Raw genomic sequence first — 24,712 nt, forward strand, 5'->3', positions numbered from 1 at the left:
ATTCGTATTAACCATCTTCATTTTTGCAGATGATGTCCTCTTGTCTAGCAAATGCACCTCCACAGAAATTAATTGCCTCAAATCTCAATTAGAGCAATTCTGCCACTGGTCCGGGCAAGAAATCAACTATCAAATTTGGTTCAGCCCAAGCACTATCACCGAAGAACTAGAGCGAAAATTGCTTCCTCTCTTGGTGTTTCCTTCCTTCGAAGTTCAGACAGATATCTTGGTGGTCCTATCTTCCTTGAGAGAGCCCCCTCACAGGATTGGAAATTTATCATCGAAAAAATTAAAGCAAAACTCTAGACTTGGAAGGCCAACTCGTTATCCCAAGTGGGCGTACACTATTAATAAAGACCACCTTAGAAGCCACTCCCCTCTACCATATGCAATCATTTATTCTCCTAAAATCTATTTGTACTCAAACCAACAACATCTGTAGGGATTTTTGGTGGCATAGGCAAAATGGAAACAAAAAAAATCTTGAAAATGTGGGAGTCAATGCTTATTCCTAAAGACCATGGTGGACTACTCGGACTTGTAAATGCAGAAGAGATGAGAAATAAAGGTTTGGTTACTAAGCTTTGTTGGCACTTTTGTAAGAACCCATGCTCTCTCTGGGCCTCTGTTCTCAGAAGTAAATATCTTCATCAGAAATCTTCTGGGATTGGAAGCCTAATGGTAATTAATGCTTCAAGAACTTGGGATGCCATGTTAAGCTATATATCGGGACCTGGCCTTCTTCGTAGAGGCTGCCTGTGGTTAGTGGGCAATTGGCTGGGATATTTCTGCTCTCTTTGACGCATGGGTTCCAAACAACACATGCTATCCTATATCATTAGAAGTAAATATCAAAAGAATGAGAATGCAGTAAGGAATCTCTTTGACACAGAACAAATTCCACCCTTAAAATCAAACTCCCCCAACCTGGTACATTGATTTCTGATCAACTTGTTTGGACAAAGACTCCACATGGAAACTTCACTACAACTTCAAGTCTACTGCTCCTCCTTCAAGATGCTCCGGGCCCATCAAATGCCAATACTGGGGATGAAAACTTTAATTGAAAACGCCTTTGGAGATTCAAACTTCTACCACCCAGCATTATCCTCTTTCTTTGGAAATTCTTCCAAAGCATTCTTCCTACTAGAGCTATTCCTGCAAATCATCATGTGTAGGTGGATCGTGCTTGCCCACTTTGCCATAATTTTGAGGAATCAATTGAACATATTCTCTTCTATTGCCACCACACAAGACTAATTTGGTTTGTTTCTCCATCAACATTAGAACTGATTTTTTCCCTAACCACTCTTGTGCAAAGTGGTTTGCATCCTAGCTCAATTTAGATGCTACTGATGAAGTTGCAAATCTTACAGCCCTCCAAGGAGTGGTAATCATGTGGAAAATTTGGATTTCCCATAACCGACTGGTGTTTGACCGGCAAGCTTTTAACCCCACTGCAGTGATCACACGGGCGCATGCTCTTATCAACCATCTGTTGAATGAATCCACACTCAATGACCTCAAATTAAGGCCTTGTTTGACAAGTCTTTTTGGAAGATCTAGTGAGCTTTTAGAAATCAATAGACCAAAATTGGTCTTTTCTTGTTTGGCTCATGAAAGCCCGATAGACCAAAAGACAGGACCTAAAAAATACCGTAAAAGCTCAAAATGGTCCATGTCTAAAAAGCTACGAGTGAAGCACTGAAGCTTATGGTCTATTCGGGCTTTCAACTTCCCGATATATCTATCTAGAAAAATTTTTGAAAGGGGTCGATAGAAACCCCCCTCATTTGACTGAGAGAAACTCTGCCCACTGACTTGACTAAGAAGCATAGCAGGTATGTTCTCCTTTTCTTCCTTAACTTCTTCCTTCTCTTCACATCATTGTTCACCGTTCAGATTCTTCACCTTGTTCTCCTTTTCCATCCATACTCTCCATTCTTCACCGTGTTCAGATATAATCAATCGCCACTTCTCATTTTTTTTTTCAAATTCCATTGATGCATTAGGGATTTAAATGCACATCTCTCCATGCTCAAATAGATCCTAATGGTTAGGGTTCACATTTGTTAATGTTAGGATTTTAAATGTATAATCAACCATTATGTAGTGATACCTTTCAGTAGAACAGGGTAAGTATTGCATTCCAGGAACCATTCATCGTATGCAATGATTAGTGAATGGATTCATCTAACTGGTGATAGTACCAATATATATAGCATAACCAAAAAAATGATTCCTAAGTAGCAAATTTTCTCTTATCTAATTGACCACCTGAATATCTAAATGACTTCAATCCCAAGAACCTTTAGCCTTCAAACCAAGCCAGCTTCCAATTTCCTATATATTTGTGCTAGCATTGTAAAATCAAGTTACAAATCAACCTAAGGAATTTTAGAAAGTTTTCAAAGTCTGAAAGCAGGGATTAATACAAGGTACAACATTCTTTTGCAGTCAACATACTTTGGTGATTGAATTGAGCAGCTTACCCTTTAAAGGTGGATATGAAGGTGATCAACTGCATCAATCTTAACATTGACTAGGAATGAAATTACTGATTAGATGATTAAGAGTTAAAATCACCCATTACAACAGCTATAGGATTCTCCCATAATAATCAATCACAGGCCAACTATGAACTATTTAATTGACTTTAGGATTGAATGTTAGGTGGATCCAAATGATAATACATAGGTATTGGATATGGGTGTAATTAGTGCAGAGAAAAACTAATGGTCTTAATGTAAATAATGAATAGTTTATGTATCCTAATTTAGTCACAACAAATTATTTTTTCCTAGATGAGTTGTTGGGTTGTAACTTTTGGTTGTAAATAATAAATTGTTTTTTGAAAGCCCTTAGGTCGACTGTAGGAATCTATTCATTCTTTAATGGCCTATGGGGTGGTAATGCTTTCTTTCATGTTATTTACTATAAGTTGGTTTCCCTAGAACTTTGTAATTTGGGTTACTCCACACAATTTATTCCCTTTCCTGTCAAGGATTGCTTAGGAGAGGAAATCTAGGAGGGTGTAAGACACAAATATTGGCAGCTAGATACATTCTACCTCCATGTTTATCAAGTTTCATTGGATTCTGACTGATGTTTTAACTTAATTGAGAATTTGTTTCCTTGTGTTGTATTTTAGAAACTCTAATTAGCTTTCCTGGAATAGAAAAAAACCCTTAGGTTGACCAAATGAGAGGTCGGGTACAAAGTAAACCAAAAAAAAAAAAAAAAAAGCTTTAATCAACTTGTTGAAAGATCTGAACTGTTAGCCTTTGTTGTCATATAGTATGCATTAACTTACCTATTAGCATTAAAAAGAAGTTGCCATGGGATTTCTGTTATACATCAGTTTTGAATTAAATTTACCAGTTAAATATTTACACTCATAAATGATTATCATCCACTAACTATAGCAGCATCTATCTTGCTAGACTGTAGGGTTTGGACTAGAATAGGGGATCTTCAATGCTCTAATAGGATTTAAATTTTAAAATAATAATAAGTTGAATTTCAGTGAAGTTCAATTTGCATAGAAATGAATCTGAATTTGGATGCAACAGATATTCGATTAACAGTTGATTAGTTTCTGGAATTAAAAAAAAAGATGGTATCATTTTAAACAAGAGATAAAATTCTTAACTTGTAAATGTAAGAGTCTCTTACATTTTTAAGAATGAGAAGATAACTGTAAAAATTGTATTTCATAATGGCCTTAGGAGAGTATATATCATGGTTTTTAAAAATGAATCGGTGATCGAACCGGTCAGGGGTCCGGTTATTGGTTTGAACGGTCCAACCGTTCGACCCAAACGGCTAGCCTGTTCTGACAAAAAAAAATAAAAAAAATTTAAAAAATTGGAAAACGGTCAAAACCGTTCGAACGGTTAACCGGCTAGTTCAACGGTTTGCTGACCAAGGGAAAAAGCGATTTTGGAGGAAAATGGACCGGTTCCCGATTTTTCCAGTCCAGTTTTGAAAACAGTGGTATATATAGCCATTTTCCTTTGCCTTAACATTTTCTAATTAATGTTGATTCTAATGGCCATTCAATATCTTGCATTAGGACCATTTGTAACCTAATGAACTAAATCAGAAATAGATCCATCTCAATTAACATGAATTGCAACCACAGGAATAAAGTTGGTCTAAGATATGTGACACTCACAAGGAAGATACGTAAAGTTGAGGGAAAGTTCTTAACAAAATTTGTGAAGTTCCTTAAGAACTTTGCCTTAACTTTCTGTCATCTCCCTTTGAAACTTGTTCAAGAGGTCAAGTTGAATTTCATGGAAGCTCTATTAGTTCTAACTCCTAAGTCACAAGGAACTAGAGACTTGTTCTTGAATAGGTATTCTATGGTCAGTAGGCTTGTATAGGTCATACAATTGTATGAGACATTTGCAAAGAGAGGAACAAGAGAAATTTTCAAAAATAAAAAGACATCATACAAAACTCTTATGGTTTGGGTTCTTGGCTATTTTAACTCTTGGGTTCTTGTCACACCAGAAATGGAAGGGGTATCATATTCATATCCAATGCTAATACTGCCCAAAATCCTTTAGTCCTACCAGGGGTATCATAGTTGTCATTGGTTTTCTTGAACCTTATTGTTGTTGTGATTTACTAGTCTTTGTTGTAACTGGTGTTTATGCAACTTATAGACTGATCCAGAACTTGCACAAGCTCTTCTTGGCAACGATCTTAATAGACTGTAGAACCTATTGCGTAAATGGCATTGACAAAGATCAATGTATAAATAGGGATTACATTATCATCTTATATAGGGAAATACATGAGTGGAGCCCATTTTAATATTGTGTAGGTAAATGTTTAAGTGGGACCCACAAGTAATATTTGCATGTTTGAATGTGTTACTTAGTCCTATACATAACATTTAACATGTATATAAGAGGGACCAACATGTATGCTTGCCAAACAGTCTTTCTAGTTTTTGAAAAGATCTTTAAAAAAATTGTTACCAAACAGTCTTTGGTCTTTGAAGATCTACTTGTGAAAGTTTATCAGTCTTTTGAGGTCTTGAGTTTTTGGAGGATCTTCCTAAAAAGACTTGCCAAATGCCTCCTAAATAACCAGCCCAATAGCCCTCCAATCGTCTCAAGGCTCCGTTGGTTTCCTCCAAGTCCAGATTTTGTAAAAGTCAATGTTGATGGCGCTACATCTGAATTATGTGTAGGTGTGGGGATTATCATTCGTGACCTCAATGGCCACTTCATTGTTGCTAGATCCATTCCAATGGACCCAGGTCCACTTGGTTGAAGCCCTTGCTTTCTATGGCGCCCATTTTGCATTTGAGTTGGTCCCCAACCGGATCATCTTGGAAGACAATACTCAATCAATAGTCAAGCTTCTTTTGGAGAATTCTTCTCCTCCATGGTGCATTAACACATTGTAGAAGCTATTTATCTCGTCAGGATTTAGTCTCAATTGTCCATATCAATCGTCAAGGAAATAGTCCTGCGCACCATCTTGCAAAACATTCTCTTCAATGCTATAGACCTACTACATGGACGTTCAGCCTATGGGTGGATTTGAGCCAAGTTGTGCCAAATAGTATGAGGCTCGAGCTCGGCTCGCCTAGGAAATACAAGGCTCGAGTTCGATTTGAGAAAAAATGTTTTATAAAAATAAAAAATTATATATAAAAAATATTTTTTATTTAATATTTAAAATTAAAAATTATAATATATATATATAGATGTGGGTTAGCTTGGCCTAGCCCACATAGGGCTAGAAGGCCCATCCCACTAACGCCTGCTAATGTCAGCCACAATAGGTGAGAGCCCTGCTGCCTTCATACGGAGCCAATCACTTAACTATCTGGCGCACCGCCAGGGCTTGCAGTCTGACCTCGTACGGCTCTCATCCGAGGTGCTCATCTCTACCTACCACTAGCATGCCCGAGTATAAATAAGAGGTAACTACCCCTGAAAAGGGGCTAGAACAGAGTAACTCCAACATTTACTCACTCATTTACTTTTTGCACGCACATTACCTGCCAAGCATTAATTCTAGGAGATCTGGTGCATCCGATGACTTTCTCCAGGAGCACTCTCACATTCTCCCCAACTTCACACCTCGTACTAACTTGAGCGTCGGAGCCTCCGCCTTAGGTATCCACCCTAAGGCCTCTGACACTCTCTGTCTTGCAGTGCCTCTGGTCACTAGGGACCTCGCCTCGACCAATAGTCCTCGGCTACCATAGTCTTCGGTTATCATAGTCCTCGGCTACCATAGTCTTCGGTTATCATAGTCCTCGCCTCAGTTTGATGTCCTCGGCTTCGGTCAACCTCTTTCGAAGCCTCAGGTTCCTCGGATAACTTTCGAAACTTGAAGAGTAAATTTACCTCTTTTCCCTCGGCCAACCCATGCGGCAACAATTGGCGCCGTCTGTGGGAATCCGTTGCTAAGACGACCCCAACTTGAGGATAAACAATAATAACACTCTAAGATCATCCAAAATCCCTGTAAACTCGGAAGCCATGGTGAGGAGAGCTAGGAACACCCCAAACCTAATTACCTACGAACAATTTTAGGCCGTTCTTGATCGTTTGGACTGCCTCACCCAACAAATGGAAGAAGCCTGCCCCCGAGCAGGAGGTCCCTCTCAAGGCGACCGCCCCATTGGGGTGTCGGAGGATCAAGGTCAACATGAGAACATCGAGATACCGACCCTCGGCCACTGCAATTTGCTGGCCAACCCATCAGATTCAGGCAATAACCGCCTCCCGGACTCACCTCGAAGGAATGTCTATCCTCCGAGCCAAAGAAAGAGTGCGCCCGCTCAACCTGAAGACAGTCATCAATCTTCAGAGCAGCACCACCGCCGTCGTAGGGAGGTCCCCCAAAATGATGGCAAGCAGTTCGGCCACCCTGGAGTTCGCTCCCGAGGCGAGAGCTGACGCCATCCCACTCCACCTCCTGTCTCAGACCTCAGGGACATGCTGAATGATCGTTGCGCCCGCAGAGGAGCACGCGACCTTGCCTCGGAGTATTTGCGGGTCTGCGAAGACAAGAGCAGGGCTCATGCCCATGCCGACCTAGGGATCGCCAAGTTGTGAGCCGAGATTGGGGCCATCAAGGACGAGCTCTGCCAGGTTAAGGAGAGTCGAGCCGACGCCTCAACCAGTCACGGCAGTTCCGTCGGTCGCATGGATGCATTCACCTAGGAAATCATCTCGAAGCCTCTCCCCCCACACTTCAAGGCTCCCACACTGGAGACGTACGATGGAAGCACTGATCCCGATGACCACTTGGAGGATTTCAGAGCGCTCATGATACTATATGGCTATTCCGACACCTTGACGTGCCGGACCTTCCAGGCTACCTTCAGGGGAGCCGCTCGTCGTTGGTTCTCTAGTCTTCCTCCTCAAGTAATCAACTCGTGGGAGCAATTTACAACCATGTTCCTTGCCCGCTTCATTAGCAATCAGCGTGGTCTCTCTGATGTCGCTCAAACAGGAGCCAGGTGAAATCTTGCGGTCTTACATCAATCGCTTCAAGAAAGAAGAGCTCGAAGTTCGAGACCTCGACCCTATGGTCTCCATGCATGTGGCCATCAACAGACTCCGCCCTGGCTCAGCTCTCAAGTGCTCAGTTGCCAAGACCCCGTCAAAGACCAAACTCGAATTCCTCAAGAAGGCCTAGAAACCCGCCACCCTGGCCTACAAGGACTACACGCCACTCAACTCCACCATCACCCAGATTCTGATGCAGATAGGAAAAGAGAAGTTCGTGAAGTGGCCAACGAAGTTGAAGCGGAACCCCAAGAGGGGGAACCCTACAAAGTACTGCAAGTACCACCGTGGCACCGGACACGACACCGAGGACTGCCACGATTTGAAGAATGAAATAGAGTCCCTCATTCACCGAGGACACCTCAAGCAGTTCGTCGGAGGAGAGGCTGGTGCCTTGTCATCCCAACAGTTGCAGCACCAGCAAGGGGCAGGCGTCATCGACGTCATTGCCGGGGGCATGGCCTCGGGTGGAGCCTCGGCTTTGGCTCAAAAAGCCTATGCCAGGCATCTCAACATCCAGGAGCCTACCCCGAAGAAGCAGAAATACCTGGACACTCCACAGAGGCCGAGATGTTCACATGCCCTCGTCTTCATTGACGAGGACCTAAAGGGGGTTATTGTCCCCCACGATGATGCCCTCGTGGTCACAACCATCATTTCCAATTTCATGGTGAAGAAGATTTTAGTGAATAGCGGCTCGTCAGCCGGCATCATTTTCTATGACACCTACGAGAGAATGAAGCTCACGCCAAGGAGGCTCCAGCCAGTTGACGCTTCTCTCGTTGGCTTCTCTGACACCGTCACCAGGCCGGAAGGAAAGATTACCCTGCCCATCACGGTGGGGACAATGCCACACTAGGTGACTTGGATGCATGAGTTCCTAGTGGTGAGGGTTGCCTCTTCCTACAATGCAATAATGGGAAGACCAACCCTTCATGCACTAGGGGCAGCCATGCCTTCTTATCACCTGGCCCTTAAGTTTCCCATCGAGCACGACGTTGTAGTCGTCCGTGGGAACCAAAAGATCGCCCGCCAATGCTACGTGGCGGCGCTAAAAGGAAAAAATAAGAAGGCCTTATCATTGGAGGGCCTTGACCCCTGGGAAGAACTAGCGAGCCGAGGCTAACCAGCCGAGGGCCTTGTCTCGGTTCCCCTAGATGAGTCAGCCCCAGAGAGGACAGTCCGCATCGGGTCCAACCTCCCCCCTGAACGCCTATCTAAACTGGTAAGTTTCCTCAGAACTAACGCCGACGTCTTTGCTTGGTCCGCTGCTAACATGCCCGGAATTGACCCTTCGGTCATTACTCACAAGCTGAGCGTGGACCCGAGCTCTGAGCCAGTTCGGCAAAAGAAGAGGAACTTTGCACCGGAGCGATGGAAAGCTATAGGAGAGGAAATTGACAAACTACTCGACGCCGGCTTCATCCGTGAGGTACATTACCCTAACTGGCTATCTAATGTGGTTTTGGTAAGGAAAGCTAATGGGAAATGACGGATCTGTATCGACTTCACAGACCTTAACCGAGCCTGCCCGAAAGGCAATTTTCCTTTGCCGAGGATAGACCACCTCGTTGACGCCACTGTAGGGTATGAACTACTCAGCTTCATGGATGCCTTCTTTGGGTATAACCAGAACCAGATGCACCCCAAAGACGAGGAGAAGACATCTTTCATCACCGAGCATGGAACGTATTTCTATAAACTGATGCCATTCGGCCTCGAGAATGCAGGGGCCACTTACCAGTGCCTTGTTAACAAGATTTTCAAGAATCAGATGGGGAGTAATGCCGAAGCCTACATAGACGACATGGTGGTGAAGAGCCTGAAGGCCAAAGCGCACACCTTAGACTTGGCCGAGACCTTTGATACTCTGCGTAAGTTCAACATGAAGCTCAATTCGAGCAAGTGTGCCTTCGGGGTTACCTTGGGGAAATTCTTAGGCTTTGTCGTCACTCAAAGGAGCATCGTGGCCAGCACAAGCAAGGTACAGGCCATACTAGACATGACACTCCCTAGGTCAGTGAAGGAGACTTAGATGCTCACCGGCAGAATAGCCGCCCTCACCCACTTCATGTCGAAATTGGTAGACCGCTGCCTTCCCTTCTTTCGCACCATCAAGAAGCTGAAAGATTTCCATTGGACAGAGGAATGTCAGCGTGCCTTTGACGAGCTCAAACTGTACCTCACCTCACTCCCGCTCTTCGCACGACCTATGTTAGGAGAAACCCTATATTTGTACCTGTCAACCGGGGACGAGGCCGTCAACTCGATCCTGGTGAAAGATGACGAAGTTCAGAGGCCGGTATACTATGTCAGCAAGGTCCTCAGCGGCGCTAAGACCCAGTACCCCGAAATGGAAAAGCTAGCTTACGCCCTCGTCACCTCAGCCAGAAAGCTCAGGTCGTATTTCCAAGCCCACTCCATAGTAGTCTTGACAAATCAGCCCCTTAGGACCGTCCTCGCCAAGGCAGGGACTTTGGGATGCCTAATTAAGTGGGCAATAGAATTGTCAGAGTTTAACATATAGTACCAGTCGAGGCCCGCGATCAAAGCACAAGCCCTAGCTAACTTCGTAGCAGAAAGCACTTTTAGCAGGCCCCTCGGCAGGCCTCGCGAAGAAGAGCCAGAGGAAGCATAACCGGCCGAGGAGGTTCCCCCGTGTGGAGACATTTTGTTGGTGGTTCATTCAACGCCAAAGGAAGTGGAGCGGGCCTCACTCTCCTCACTCCCGACAACAACGTCATAGAGTATGCGCTGAGATTCGAGTTCCCCACTTTCAACAACGAAGTCGAGTACGAAGCCCTCTTGGCAGGGTTGCAGCTTGCCCGAGACCTCGGCTCCAAGCACGTTGAAGTCCTCAGTGACTCACAACTGGTGGTGAACCAAGTCAACGATGAGTATGAGGCTAGGGAACAAAGCATGGCTAAGTACCTCGCCAAAGTTCAAGAGTTAGCCCGCTACTTCGAATGCTTCTCTCTACAGCAAGTCCCGCGAACCGAGAACTCTAGAAACAATGCCCTCTCCAAATTGGCGAGCACCTCGGATGCGGCCCTCTATAGAGGAGATCCAAATCCTACCCATGGAAGCCGAGCCGTCTTGGATGGACCCCATTATCGACTTCCTACTAACAGAAAGGCTACCCAATAGAAAGCCGACCCGTCTTTGCTAGAAGGAAAGTTGTATAGGAGGTCCTTCACCATGCCTTACCTCTGATGCCTCCGTAGGGAGGAGGGCAAGAATGTACTCTATGAAATTCACGAAGGCATCTACGACAATCATCTCGACGGCCGAACCCTAGCCTAGAAAACTCTAAGGCAAGGGTACTTTTGGCCAACGCTTCACAAGGATGCGGCTGAGCTGGTGCGGAAATGTGAGCAATGTTAGAGACATGCCAACCTCTGCCATCAACCAGCGACTACTCTCTCGGCCCTCAGCAGCCCCTAGCCCTTTGCCAAGTGGGGGATGGATCTCCTCGACCCCTTCCCTTAGGCTACGAGAGGCAGAAAGTACCTCGTTGTTGTTGTGGATTACTTCATTAAATGGGTAAAAGCTGAACCCCTAGCCACTATCACTGCGCGGGCAATTCAGAGCTTCTTTAGGAAGAACATCGTTTGCCACTTCGGCCTCCCCCACATGCTGGTCATGAACAATGGAAAGCAGTTCAATGATGTTAAATTCCGAGAATGGTGCACCTCCATCGGCATTAGGCAACAGTACACCTCGATGGGGTACCCCCAAACTAACGACTTGGCCGAGGTCACAAACAAGACCATCCTAGACGAGCTAAAGACGAGGTTGGATAGAGCTAAAAGCCTATGGGCCGACGAACTACCCAGCGTCCTCTATGCGTACCGAACCACACCTCGGACAACGACGGGAGAAACTCCCTTCGGCTTGACCTACCGCACGAAAGCAGTAATCCCAGCAGAGATTGGCCAACCAACACTTTGGGTCCAAGTTTATACTGAGGACGGGAATGAAGAGGCACTCAGAGCAAACTTAGATCTGTTGGTAGAAGCCCGAGAGCAAGCATAGATAAGGATGAGTGCCTATCAGTAGCGAGTGGCCCGCTACTACAACTCTATAGTGAAAGAAAGACACTACAGAGAGGGAGACCTTGTCCTCAAGAAGGTCATGGTTCCTGAAGCTGGAGTAGGGAAGTTGGGCCCCAACTGGGAAGGACCCTACTGGACATTTCGACTGGAAAACTTAGATGGAAGACCCATCCCTCGGACGTGGAACTCGAAGAACCTCCGAATGTACTACAGATGAATGTAACCTTTTGATAAAAGTAATGAATGAATGAAGCAAAGTTCCTCTTCACTTCACCTCGTCACCTTATCACCCCGGAGTCTGGTGACTCCCTCGGCTATCTACATTTAGCGCAAAGAAAACAACGAGGCAGAGCCCTCAGCTTCGCTGGTGGGACGCCTTGGCCTCCCTCGAGAGATCACTTGGTAAGAACGAGTTAGGGGAGCTGCACCCCGACAGTGTTCTGTCGTAGCTCTTCATCCACCCAAGTACCTCGGCGACATACTTCGGCCCCGGACCTCGGCCAAAGTGTCAGGTCTCTTCGGCCTCACCTAAGATAGCACAGGATTTGGAGGCCAAGCGAGCTCCACCTCGAGTGTATGACTCCGCCTCGACTTCCAATATCCAGACAAGCCAAGATGAGCGTGCAAACAACATACACAAAACAAAGTGTACACAAAAAATGGCTTCATTCACTATTCAATTTTGATCTTGTACAGCCTTTACAAAATTTTGTATTGCACTCCAAAAAAACAGAAAACAAAAACAAAAAGACAACAGAACTATTACATCAACAGAACAAAATAAGAAAGGAGGAGCCCCGCCTGAGTACCAATCATCGTTTAGGGGTCCTGGTGCAAGGCCTGGTCCATGAGAACCTCCCAGTGAGTTCGGTGACAAGGGGGGAAGTTTATGCCTGCGTCTCGTCATGGGCCGGAGGGAGAACGACATCTTCAGCATGAGTGTCGGGGATCACTTGCAATCCCTCGACATCAAAATCTGGCAGTACTAGTAGGAGTGCCTTCTTAGTGTACTCTATGCCGTCGAGGTAAGATGATGAAGCGTACTCCGCCAACGCGTCCAGGTAGTCAGAAGACTTCTTGTATGTCTCCACTGCCTCAGCCACTGCCTTCTTTGAGTTCTCCGCCGAAGCTAGGGCTTCGGCAACCCTCTTCTCGGCCTCAGCAGCTCGTCTCTCCGCCTCCGTGACAATGCTCTCCAGCCTTACCCGCTCCACTTGCTCTTTGGAGAGCCCTTTCCGTGCCTCCTGCAACTGGACTTTGAAGCGATTGTTCATCCAGAAGCGCCTTGTGAAACTTCTGGTGCTTCTCCTCAGCGGCGGTGGTTACCTTCTGGAGCTTCTCCTCCGTGTCCTTCTTCTCCTTCTCGGCCTTGTCGACACGGCCCATGGCCAGCCTTGTTCGGTCCCCCAAGCCGGCGAAGTGTAGACAGGCTTGCCACAAAATCGATCAGCGAAAACAAAAAACAAATAAAATGACCATACACATGGTGAAGCATTGAAGAATGTCTTACCTCAGCCAAGTGGTACAGGCCCTCGTCGTAGATAGCCTTGGGGTTGCTTTGCAGAAGGCGGTAGCGATCCCTCGACAGAATGGACCCGCTGACCAGCTCTTGGCTGACCCCCTTGTCGTGGATGGAGTCCCCCTCTTGGAGGCGCCCTGTACTGATGGGAGGGCTGACGAAAGCCCAAACGGGTGATCCCCTAGCGTAGACCTCTGCACCACCTCCTCGTCCTGCCTATCTGTGTTGGCAAACTTCTGCGGGGGCTCCTCCCTCGGTGCATCTCCGGCAGGCCTCTTCTTTCCAAACACCTCCTAAATAACCAACACAATAGCCCTCCAATCGTCTCAAGGCTCCGTTGGTTTCCTCCAAGTCCTGATTTTGTGAAAGTCAATGTTGATGGCGCTACATCTGAATCATGTGTAGGCGTGGGGATTATATTCGTGACTACAATGGCCACTTCATTATTGTTAGATCCATTCCACTGGACTCAGAGGTCCATCCATTATGGTTGAAGCCCTTGCTTTCTATGGCGCCCATTTTGCATTTGAGTTGGTCCTCAACCGGATCATCTTGGAAGGCGATACTCAATCAATAGTCAAGCTTCTTTTGGAGAATTCTTCTCCTCCATGGTGCATCATTGTGGACTGTAGAAGTTAATAATCTCGTCTGCATTTAGTCTCAATTGTCCATATCAATCGTCAAGGACGTTCTACCTGTCTTGCAAAACACGTTCTTCAATGCTATAGACCCACTACATGGACGTTCTACCTACGGGTGGATTTGAGCCGAGCTGAGCCAAATAGTATGAGGCTTGAGCTCGAGCTCGAGCTCGGTTCGAGCTAGAACCTTGAGCTTGAGCTTGGCTCGAGTCAAAAACTCGTAAGCTTGAGCTCGGCTCGGCTCATCTCGAGTTCAATTTGAGAAAAAATGTTTTATAAAAATAAAAAATTATAAATAAAAAATATTTTTTATTTGATATTTAAAAAATTTAGAATTATAATATGTTTATTATATATATTATTTTCTATAATTATATATATATATATATATATAGATGTGGGTTAGCTTGGTCCAGCCCACTAACGCTTGTTAACGTCAGCCACAGTAGGCGAGAGCCCTGCTGCCTTCGTACGGAGCCAATCACTTAACTATCTGGCATACCGTCGGGGCCCGCAATCTGACCTCGTACGGCTCTCATCCGAGGCGCTCATCTCTACCTACCACCAGCACGCTCGAGTATAAATAAGAGGTAACTGCCCCTGAAAAGGTGCTGGAACAGAGTAACTCCAACATTTACTCACTCATTTACTTCTTGCACGCACATTACCTACCAAGCATTAATTCTAGGAGATCTGGTGCATTCGAGGACTTTCTCCAGGAGCACTCTCGCATTCTCCCCAGCTTCACACCTCGTACTAACTTGAGCGTCGGAGCCTCCGCCTCGGGTATCCACCCCGAGGCCTCTGACACTTTCTGCCTTGCAGTGCCTCAGGTCACCAGGGACCTCGCCTTGGCCAGTAGTCCTCGGCTACCATAGTCTTCGGTTAACATAGTCCTCGCCTCGGTTTGCTGCCCTCGGCTTCGGTCAACCTCTTCTGAAGCCTCAGGTTCTTTGGATAACTCTCGAAACTTGAAGAGTAAATTTACCTCGTTACCATCGGCCAAACCATGCAGAATTTACCCTTGAAACTTGAAGAGTAAATTTACCTCGTTACTTTTGGAATCACATTCTTAATGCAATGTTTATTTTGCATTAAAAAATATTACCAATAATGCCCCAATTTTTATATTATCAACACCGCCCCACTATTTATGATGACCAAATATCAAAAGAATTTCATTATCTTCAATCTATTCTCACTTTCAATCTCATTTTATTTGGTTAAATGTCTTATAAATTGAATATGTAACTACTAACATGTTAAAAAAATGTACAAAAAGGGCAATTTAGTCCCTAAGAATATTTGAGGGCACCATATAAGATATAAGGGTTCATTTGGTTTGTGGTTGGAATCAGAATCAAAATCCCTTAGAATTGGGATTGGAATTGGAATTGCCTATTTCCCGACCTTTTTGCTTTAGAAGGAAATAGGAGTTAGAATCAAAATGAGATTATTTCTGGTGATCGTTTGAATTTTTTAGAGTTCAGGTGTTGGAGGGGGGCATCGATTTAGGCCATATTTGGGAGTTCTTAAAAATGAGTGCTTATTTAAAATAAGTGCTTATTTGGGCCATTAAACACTTATTGGTATTTGGGAAATAAGCTCGAAATAAGTCCTTATGTTAAAAATAAGAGCTTATTTTTTAAGCCCAAATTCTCAAGTGCTTATACAATAAGCACTTATTCAATTTTTTCTTGCAAAATTATCCCTAACTGAATTTTAAAATACCACTTATAAAATTATCCCTAGTTGAATTTTATAAAAGTACTTTTATGAAAGCACTTTTATAAAAATACTTTTACGAAAACACTTAAGAAAGTACTTTTATGAAAGCATTTTACAAAAGCACTTCTGTAAAAGCACTTTTATGAAAGTACTTTTATGAAAGCACTTTATAGAAGTACTTTCGTAAAAGTGCTTTCACATAAACTTTTGTAAAAGTGCTTTCATAAAAATACTTTCTTAAAAATGCTTTCAAAGGGTATATTTTGAAAATTTGAAAGAAAATGAAGGACAAAATAGTCACAAATACTTATTTAAGTACTTATTAGAGAAAAAGACTACTACCAAACGCCAAATATAAAATAAGTGTTTATTTTAAAATAAACACTTGAAAAATTGGGTGCCAAATATAAATTAATAAACACTTGTTTTTAAGTAATTATTTATTTAATAAACACTGTTTTTAACATGAACACTCTCAAACATGACTTAGAAGAAAAGGACCTAAAATTGTATATCATATAAAAGTTTATATACGTTATGTGATAATATGCTACTTTAAAGTGGATTTTTATAATCCTAAATGACTTTTTACTCACAAAGACAAAATAATAAGTCGTTAAGCCATTTGAGCCTCTATCAAATGGACCTTGGCAAATCGAGCTGAAATCCAGGCTCAGCAGGTTTTGCTCAAGCAAGTAACGAAAGATTTACAGCGGCACTAGACTAAATTAAATTCCTTGGATTTTACTCGTCCTGTCGAGAGAGTTTGTGTCTTTTCACATGGTGGTGTGCCCTTTTAGTTATTATAATATATAATACTTGAAAATGATGAATAGACCAAGGATGAGAGAGCAGATACCTAATCTTACCGTAGACACAGTACGATCAGATTTTCTCTGTCAAGCAAGCTGCAGTATCTTCTGGATTATGCTATTTTATACGGATACTAACTGCCAGTACTTTTTTCTTCTTCATGTGCTTAGAGATGTTGGTGTTTTTAAAATTGGTAAAATCTTGATTTCTCTCCACCTTTTGTATATATATTAGCGGGGACATGTGCAATCATGGAATACATTAAAAAAAGTGAAATAATTAAAACTTATAATTAAATTATTGTTATAATTTATTATAAAAATAAAAATATTTTACTAATAATTTATTATAATTATAATTTATAATCTTTATTTTAGTAATTTATTATAAAAATATTTTACTAATTTTGTAATTTAGTAATTTGGATTAGTTATATTAACGTTTTTAAAAAATAATAATAAATTATTGCTAATTACTTAATAAAATAATTATTTTTCATATTATTTGTTAGTGTTTTATTTTATGTTATTAATGATTAAATGCTTCAATTTTTTTTTGTAAATATCACCTAAATATTTAAATACTTGAAGATCAATAAATATATAAAACTATGCTATAGTCATAATTAAATTAATCTATAGTTATTTTTTTAGTCATAATTAAATTAATCTAAACCCAAACTTAAGATTTAAGACCTTGATTAGATTTGGATTGATCCTTATCCTAACCCAACTCACCCAAGTTGCATGCATCATAACATTTGTAATTGGAGTGCAAACCATGCATGTATTATTTTTGGGGGTTTTTAACCATATTAGATTGAAGGCAAAGGAGCTATGAAGGATGGGCTACCCCCATTATGTAGCCAAATGAAAATTTTGGTAGTGTATAAATAGTTTTCAAGGTTTCCTCAAGTGTAATAATATTTGTGTGGGCCCACAAGTTTGCTTGCGTTAATTATAAAACTATGGTTTTTTTACAAATTAAAATTTTTATTTAATTCTAGTCTAGTATATATATATATTATAAATTGTTATCTAAATATTAATAATATTTATCATATATGCATATAACTTTTAAGTTGAGCTTATTAGAGATTGCTTAGGTTGGGCCCTATCCACTAGGGACATCATTGGACTCCAAGAGTTCAATTCCCAATTCGATTTCGAATCCGATTAATCCAAATCTAATTTGACAGAGGTTGTGTAATTATAAATATATGCATTTATATTTTAAAATTCAAAATCCAACATAATAATAATTAGATGTGGATGCAGATTTAAAATTTTCGTAACCGGATGTTGATGTGGATGTAGTTGAATTTGATTTGAATCAAATTCATTTACAATCCTACTACCTACATTATGTGTGGGCTTGGTGCATATTTGATTTAGACCTAACTCAAAAGAAAATAGTTGCTTGAGCATAAGAATTTATAGATTTAATCGGGTTAGGCTAAGATATAAACGATGTTACTTTTTATTAATAATACTAATTTTTATTATTTCTTAATATTTAATAGTTGCTAGATAGAAGTTGCTAAAATTTAATATTTTTTATTAATTTTACAGCCCTATTGATTGCATTATGTGTGGGATGGTGTAGATCTAAGCTAGACCTAGCTTAGAAGAAAATATTTGTTTGAGCACAATGTTGGGCTAAGTTATAAATGGTCATCCCTAAATAGAAGGAGTCTTATGACAGTATTTTAATTAATTTTATAATTTTTATATGGATGCAAATTGTTTATTTTATTATTTCTCATATTTTTTTACTTTTTATTGTTAATTTTAATTATCTTATTAATATTAATTATATTTAAACAAAATTAAATTGTATCTTAGTTTTTTAATTTATGTATTACTAATTTTTATTAACTTCTTAACTTTTAATAGTTGCTAGATAAAAAGTTGCTAAATTTTATTATTTTTATTAACTTTAGTAATTTTTATTAATTATAGTTATTAGGTTTCAAATTATTATTATTATTATTATTATTATTATTATTATTATTATTATTGTACGTCATGTATCACATGTTACGGGTTTCTAGACGAATCAGACTATTTTCGAAAATGGGTCAACACAAATGATAAAATGGGTTCTACATTTTAAATTTTTATTAATTTTTAATGTTTATATCATTTTTAATGGGTCTTATATTTTATATAAGTCTCTTGTACAATATGAGCACTGTGCACAATAAAGGTCTAAACTCATAAAAATGATCAATTTTAACAATATTATTAATTAATTAATTACAAATGCATTTCTGAGTTTCAATAAAAATTGTTTTGGCTATCTATAAACTAAATTTGATATTGCATTTTCTAGATGAAAATGGTACGGAGTAGAAAAATTAAAAATTAAATTAAAGCTTTTTGTGTGAAAATCTCTTAGTATTGGAGAGTTGTAGCTCCTTTTTACTTGATTTTTATTTTTATTTTTTGATCAATGTGGTAGTGATTATTATTCTTTTCTTAAATATTAGGATATACACAAACGAGGGCAATTGAGTAGGAAGAACCAAGATAACAATGCATTATTGGAAAAATGAGTATGAATATTTTGTATTCATTTCTGATTCTTGAACAAACCCAAAGAGTTTAACAAGAGCCCCATTCAAAAGAATAGAAAATCAAATACTTGGTACAAATCATGATCGAAAGCTAAATACTTGGACTCTGTTTGTTTGCAGTGCAATTCTGAACCTAATACAAATTTTGCACAGTCCAATTTTGCTTCTCTTTGTTGGACTCTGTTTGTTTGCAGTGCAACTCTGAATCTAATACAAATTTTGCACAGTCCAATTTTGCTTCTCTTTATCTTATACTAAATAGGGGTGGATTTGACCTGAGCCGAGACGAATAGCTATTCGAGTTCGTTTTGCCTTGGCTCAAGTTTGACTTGAGAAAAATGTTTTATAAAAATAAATATATATATATATATATAATATTTTTATTTGATATTTAAAAATTAAGAATTATAATAATTAGTTATTATTATATATAAAAATAAAATTATTATATATATAATTATTATTATTATTATTATGGTAAATTACAAAGACCCCCTTGTACTATGGGGTTTTTGACTAAGAATCCCCCGTACTTTGTTTTGCGACAAAGACCACTCGACCGTGAGAAAATACCCCTTCTCCTAGCTTTCCATTGAAATCCACCGTTGCAATATTTTTTAATTCCCATATTATAATTAGCAGAAAAACACTGTTTATCTTCCCTAACCTCACGATCCCGATCTCTCTTCCTCCCCTTCCCCTTTCTCTCCTCTTTCATTAACGCCCAGGCTGTTTCAACAACAGCAACTAACTGGAATACTTGAAACTACGATTACTTCAAGGCTCCCATTGTCTCCGGCGGATCGAAGGTGTCAAATTTTGGGTTGTCGTTAATGGGGCCAGAACCCAACGGGGAGTACACGACGACGAAGGCAACAGGGACAGTTGGGTATATGGATCTGGAGTATTACAGCCTAAATGTGTTGACAGCGAAGAGCGATGTGTGCGGGTTAGGAGTAGTGTTGCTGGAGCTCTTGACAGGTTGAAGGGCGATATTCAAGGACGACAACAAAGAAGAAGCACCAACAAGCGTGGTGGAGTATGCGGTGCCGAAGATTTGAAGCAGGAAAGCTGATGAAGTCGAGGGAGGCAGAGGTATTGGATGATAGGGTGGGGTTGATGGAGCCGACGGAGGCAGAGGCAGTAGAGCTGATGGCTCGCGTGGTGGTGAAGTGTGTGAGATTAGAAGGAAAGTAGCTCGACAATCGTCAGGCATTTAATATGTTTGCCATCCTTAATAACCCAAACAGAAACCTTGGCATAGTATATGAAGATGATACCGAGCGTGACCTCGAGCTCTTTTCCTGGGGCAGATCCGTAATTGTCGTCTCAAGAAGTTCTCTCTGCTGCGCCTCAGAAAGCAATGGATGTCGAGGATGGTTTCCTGTTGGAACGCGACAGACCTGGAATTGATTCTTTGCGTAGGATAGCAAAGATCTCTCAATGATTTCCGAGTTTATATCTCGAACTTTCATAGTGGAAATCACTTGCATGTATACCGACAAGCTCAAAATGCATAGATCATCGAACCAAGGTTTGGCATTGCTAGTGGCGGTGTTCTTGCTCTTATTCCTTCGGCGTGTCCTGGTATCAATCCCATTCAATATGTTCTGATTCGAAGACCTAGCCGAGCCTGTGTTGGTTCCCTCATTCACCGACCATCTGAACAACGACTGATCGATTGAAGAAAGGGGAAGGGGAAGAAGAGAAATAGGGTAGTATGGGGATTAAAAAATATTGCAAAGGCGGATTTCAATTGAAAACTAACGGAAGGGGGTATTCGTCTCACAGTCATAGTACAGGGGGGCCTTTGTCGCAAAACAAAGTATAGAGGGGTCTTTGTAATTTACCCTTTTATTATTATTATTATTATTATTATTTAGCTATTTGAGATCGGCTCACAAGCCTCAAAGTCGAGCTTTATTAGGCTCGAGCTCGGCTCGATTAATAAACAAGCTTGTAAAACTTGGTTGAAACTAAACCGAACCAATATTTTCACGAGAAGCTCGGCTCGTGGCCACCCCTAATACTAAATTTATACTTTTTTGTCTCATTTGCACTCTATATCAATGTAAATTTTGCATCAAAAAATTGATGTGAAATTTACAAAACCTTCTTGGTACCTCAATTCCATGTTGTATAATGTGGGGACCCTATCATTTTTCTTCCTACCTCACTCCCAAACAAACAACTCTCACCTTACCTCAATTCTGCCATATAAAATGGATTATTTCATTTTGCTTCTCACATACAAATAAAGTAATCATGACTCAGGCCATTTACACTGGTGTAATATTTGCACTTCCATGCATTTACACCACTTCTAATGAAATTTGCAAACAAATTGAGCCTTAGGCTGTGTTTGGTTGCAATGCAAATAAATTTGTATTGATGCAAAACTATGGCAGTGCAAATGATTTGAGTGTAAATTCTAACCTATATTTGTTTCAAATTTTATCTTATTTTATTTGATTGCAGTACAAATGAAATAAAATAAGACATGAAACAGAATAAAGTAAAACACAAAACAAAATTAAACGAGAATTTGCATTTTTTTTCATTTGCACTTTCATAAATTTGTACTAATGCAATAAAATTGCACTGCAACCAAACGCAGCCTTAGGAACAGCTATTATGAAAATCCACTTTATTTCATCATTAGCATAAAGAAATATATGCCATCCTTTAACCTATAATTCCTGATTTTATCCTTTTTCTTTTTCAACATATGGATGAATCTGTGAACAATAATCAATTAATCATTCTGCAGCCATCAGTTTTTTTAATCAAAATGGGGTTTGTAATTTATATAACAAAGCCCCTAATTTCTTTGCAAGAATCAAATATTATCTTATATATAAGGAGATCCATAGAATAATTGTGTTGTCATTTGTAGAAATGGGATTCTCAACTTTTTGAACAAGCACATTGGCAACACAATATACTTTAGATATCATTCCTCAAAATTTTTTCCCCAGTAGAACAAGTTGGGATAATTTATTCTTCATACTTCTAGTTAAAGCAACAAAATTGAAGGTTATCCGTTTAACTAGGAAAAATCTATGATATCCAAATAATTGTATATTACTGAGCTTCTATTATTTTGATTTTGCATTAGAGCGTATCAGTGAAATATATAAATTTTATCAAGGGAAGGCTGTTGATGGAAATATACAAATTTGGGGCAAAATCAACTCGTTGATGAATCACCGATCTTATAGTCCATTTGGTTCATGATCAGAATTCGAATCAAAATCTCTCCATAGTCTATTTGATTCAGATAAGAATTAGAATCAGTTAGAATGGAATTTCATTCCTAAGAAAAGGGGAGGGAATGACCATTCCTTCAAATGTGAGAAATACCATTCCACTAGAAATGGGAATGAGATTTCGATTTCGCCCAACCAAACAGTAAGGATCGAAATGACCCATTCTGATTATGATTTCAGACCTCTATAAATCTATGATTAGGTTGTCGGGTCGGTTCGGGTCTGGATTGGTATGACCCGATTTGCATGCAAAGTGACCAATTCACAGATTTCAAGAAGGCAAAAAGCTGTGTCAAGCGCTCACCATCATACCCCGAATCTAGTAAGAAAACATCATTGATAACCGGATCCTTTTCTTGTCAACCACATCTTTATAGTCATTTTCCCATTATTATTAGCCCTCTCCAATTCACAAAGCATATCCGTCATTTTGATAAACCACCAGGGCTCTTTCTGTAATTTTACTCAAAAGTAGTAGAAATTACAAAGCGTTGTGCATTCTTCGTAAGTTCGTATTCACTACGCACACAGTCACAAGTCACAACAAGAAAAAAGCCGTTGCTGTCGTCACGATCCAGGGGTATTGTCGTCATTCTACACCAAAAAGGCAAAATCCCAGAAAGACTCCTAGACAAGACCCAAACCCTGCACAATCAAGTATCAACGGAAGCGGGCCCACCACTAGACCAAATCTAACTTGGGCTACGGCCCACTGACGTCACGCCCGCGCCCAGTATCGGCCTCCTTGGTCCAGATATGAGAATCACATGCACGTACCAGCTGGACATGGCACGTGTCAAATGACGTGGCGTGACTGCTGCCGCCCAAAGAGAAAAGGCCTGCGCCGTAGGATGACGTACGGTGGGGAAAAGAACTGCCCAAGCTGGCCCTCCTCCAATGGCCGTCGGCCACCGGCTCCGATGAGACGTCCGTCTTAATCATTCGCCAGAAACGGCTGCTTATGCAATCATTCACTCAGTTCTCTTCCAACCTTTAAATTGGGTCCTCCCCTCCGAATCCATTCTGTAATCTGTACTCTTATCTATCTCTCGATATACATTCTTCTCCCTTCTGTGCTCTCTCTCTCTCTCTCTGTTCTGCTAGCTAGCTTTATACTGTATTACTGTTACAGATTTTGTTGGCAATGGCGGTCAGGTTTGTGGTAGTGGTGGCCCATGTTGTTCTGGTGATGGCTGCGATATCGGTGATGGGAGAAGCTTCCGGTCTGTGACAGTTTCTTTTTCTTTCTTTCGATAAAATCTGTGCTCTCTGGTCAAAGATTTCTTGCTTTGTTTTCTTTTTCTGTTACTTCATGTACAAGTTTGTGTTCTATCTTTTGAAGGGTAACAAAATTGATTAGTTTGTTGTTCTTGTGGCGGTTTAAGCAGATTGTGATAGAGGGTATGGGTGTTATCGTGCAGAGCCAGCTTCAACTGAGATTCAGAGTAGAAAGGTTTCATTTTGTAACTGTAATCTGCAGCTCAGAGTTCAGACTAAGCTTTGTTTATGTCTCTGAGCTTTTTTTGTCATTGTTATTTTACTTAAACGAAGCTTTTATATGTTACTTACATCTTTTTTTTTTCTCTGTTTTGTCTTCCAGCTTGTTCATGGTTCGAAGGTGGTCTTCAAGAGCTTTGTGCCGTTGGATTCTCATGGTGGTGGGAATCTAGTTGGCTGGGATCTGAGGAGGGCTCCTTCCGGTCCTGATCCTCTGCACCATCACGGTGACAGCCCTAAGAAGCCACAGACTCCATGAGCCATGAGCTCTCTCTCTCTCTCTCTCTCTCTCTCTAGTTGTAAGCACTGAAAGAATGTTTTGTGAACTCACGACCAGAACGAAAAGAAACATGTGATAGATCTTTTTCTTTTTCTTTATTATGGGATACTTTGATGTTATAACGGAAGTTAGTTACATTTTTCTTTCTTTTTTACCCATCTATAGTAGTAAGGTGTTTGATTTGGAGCGCACAGTTTTTACCCATCTATAGCCACGTGGATGAAAGGATGCATGCATATTTAAGGGTCTCCGGTGGGAGACCGGATCTGCTCCTTACATAGGGCGCCTCACATAGGAACATCTCATCCCGTTCCCTCCGGTGGGATATATAGTTTTAATAGTTTGAGGTGGAAGAGCTATCATATTTTAATTAAAATGGAGCATCCAATCCCAACCTGGTTCTCTTGGTCTAATTAAAATAGAAAAGAAAAGAAAAACATATCACCATCATAGTTGCTAGCTATTTCCTAAAATGTATTCTGTATAAATATCTAGCATCATTAAACATATTCCTATGCAAGCTGTTCTTATAATTATTTGGTAAAAGAATCTAAAAAATAAGAAGTAAAACCTGATGGATGTTTGCGATAATAACCAAGGCTTCATTTTACTAGAACTTAATTACCCGAAAGAAATTAAGTCTGTGTTTGGTTTGAAAGAAAAGGTAGGGAAAGGTATTCAAACCAAACACAACCTAGAAGGTAAAGAGAATATCTACACATTATATCAAACACAAAGTTATTAATGATATGGAATGAAATGGTGTGTTTGGTTCTCTTGCCATT

General features: G+C 40.7%; 1 protein-coding gene and 1 long non-coding RNA gene across 2 annotated transcripts; both read left to right on the plus strand.

The window, feature by feature from the left end:
* The first annotated feature begins 7,740 nt into the window (after positions 1-7,740).
* On the plus strand, positions 7,741-8,406 carry LOC104601503 (uncharacterized). The gene has a single exon (XM_010264857.1). The coding sequence runs from the start codon at positions 7,741-7,743 to the stop codon at positions 8,404-8,406; it is 666 nt and encodes a 221-aa protein (XP_010263159.1).
* A 14,628-nt stretch (positions 8,407-23,034) lies between these two features.
* Positions 23,035-24,220, plus strand: LOC148802299 (uncharacterized). The gene is made up of 3 exons (XR_016082009.1): positions 23,035-23,373; positions 23,539-23,603; positions 23,751-24,220. It is a non-coding gene; the product is annotated as an uncharacterized LOC148802299 (long non-coding RNA).
* The last annotated feature ends 492 nt before the right edge of the window (positions 24,221-24,712 follow it).

Source organism: Nelumbo nucifera, chromosome 2 (genome assembly GCF_055504915.1).
Source record: "Nelumbo nucifera cultivar China Antique chromosome 2, China Antique-T2T, whole genome shotgun sequence".
NCBI classification, from domain to species: domain Eukaryota; kingdom Viridiplantae; phylum Streptophyta; class Magnoliopsida; order Proteales; family Nelumbonaceae; genus Nelumbo; species Nelumbo nucifera.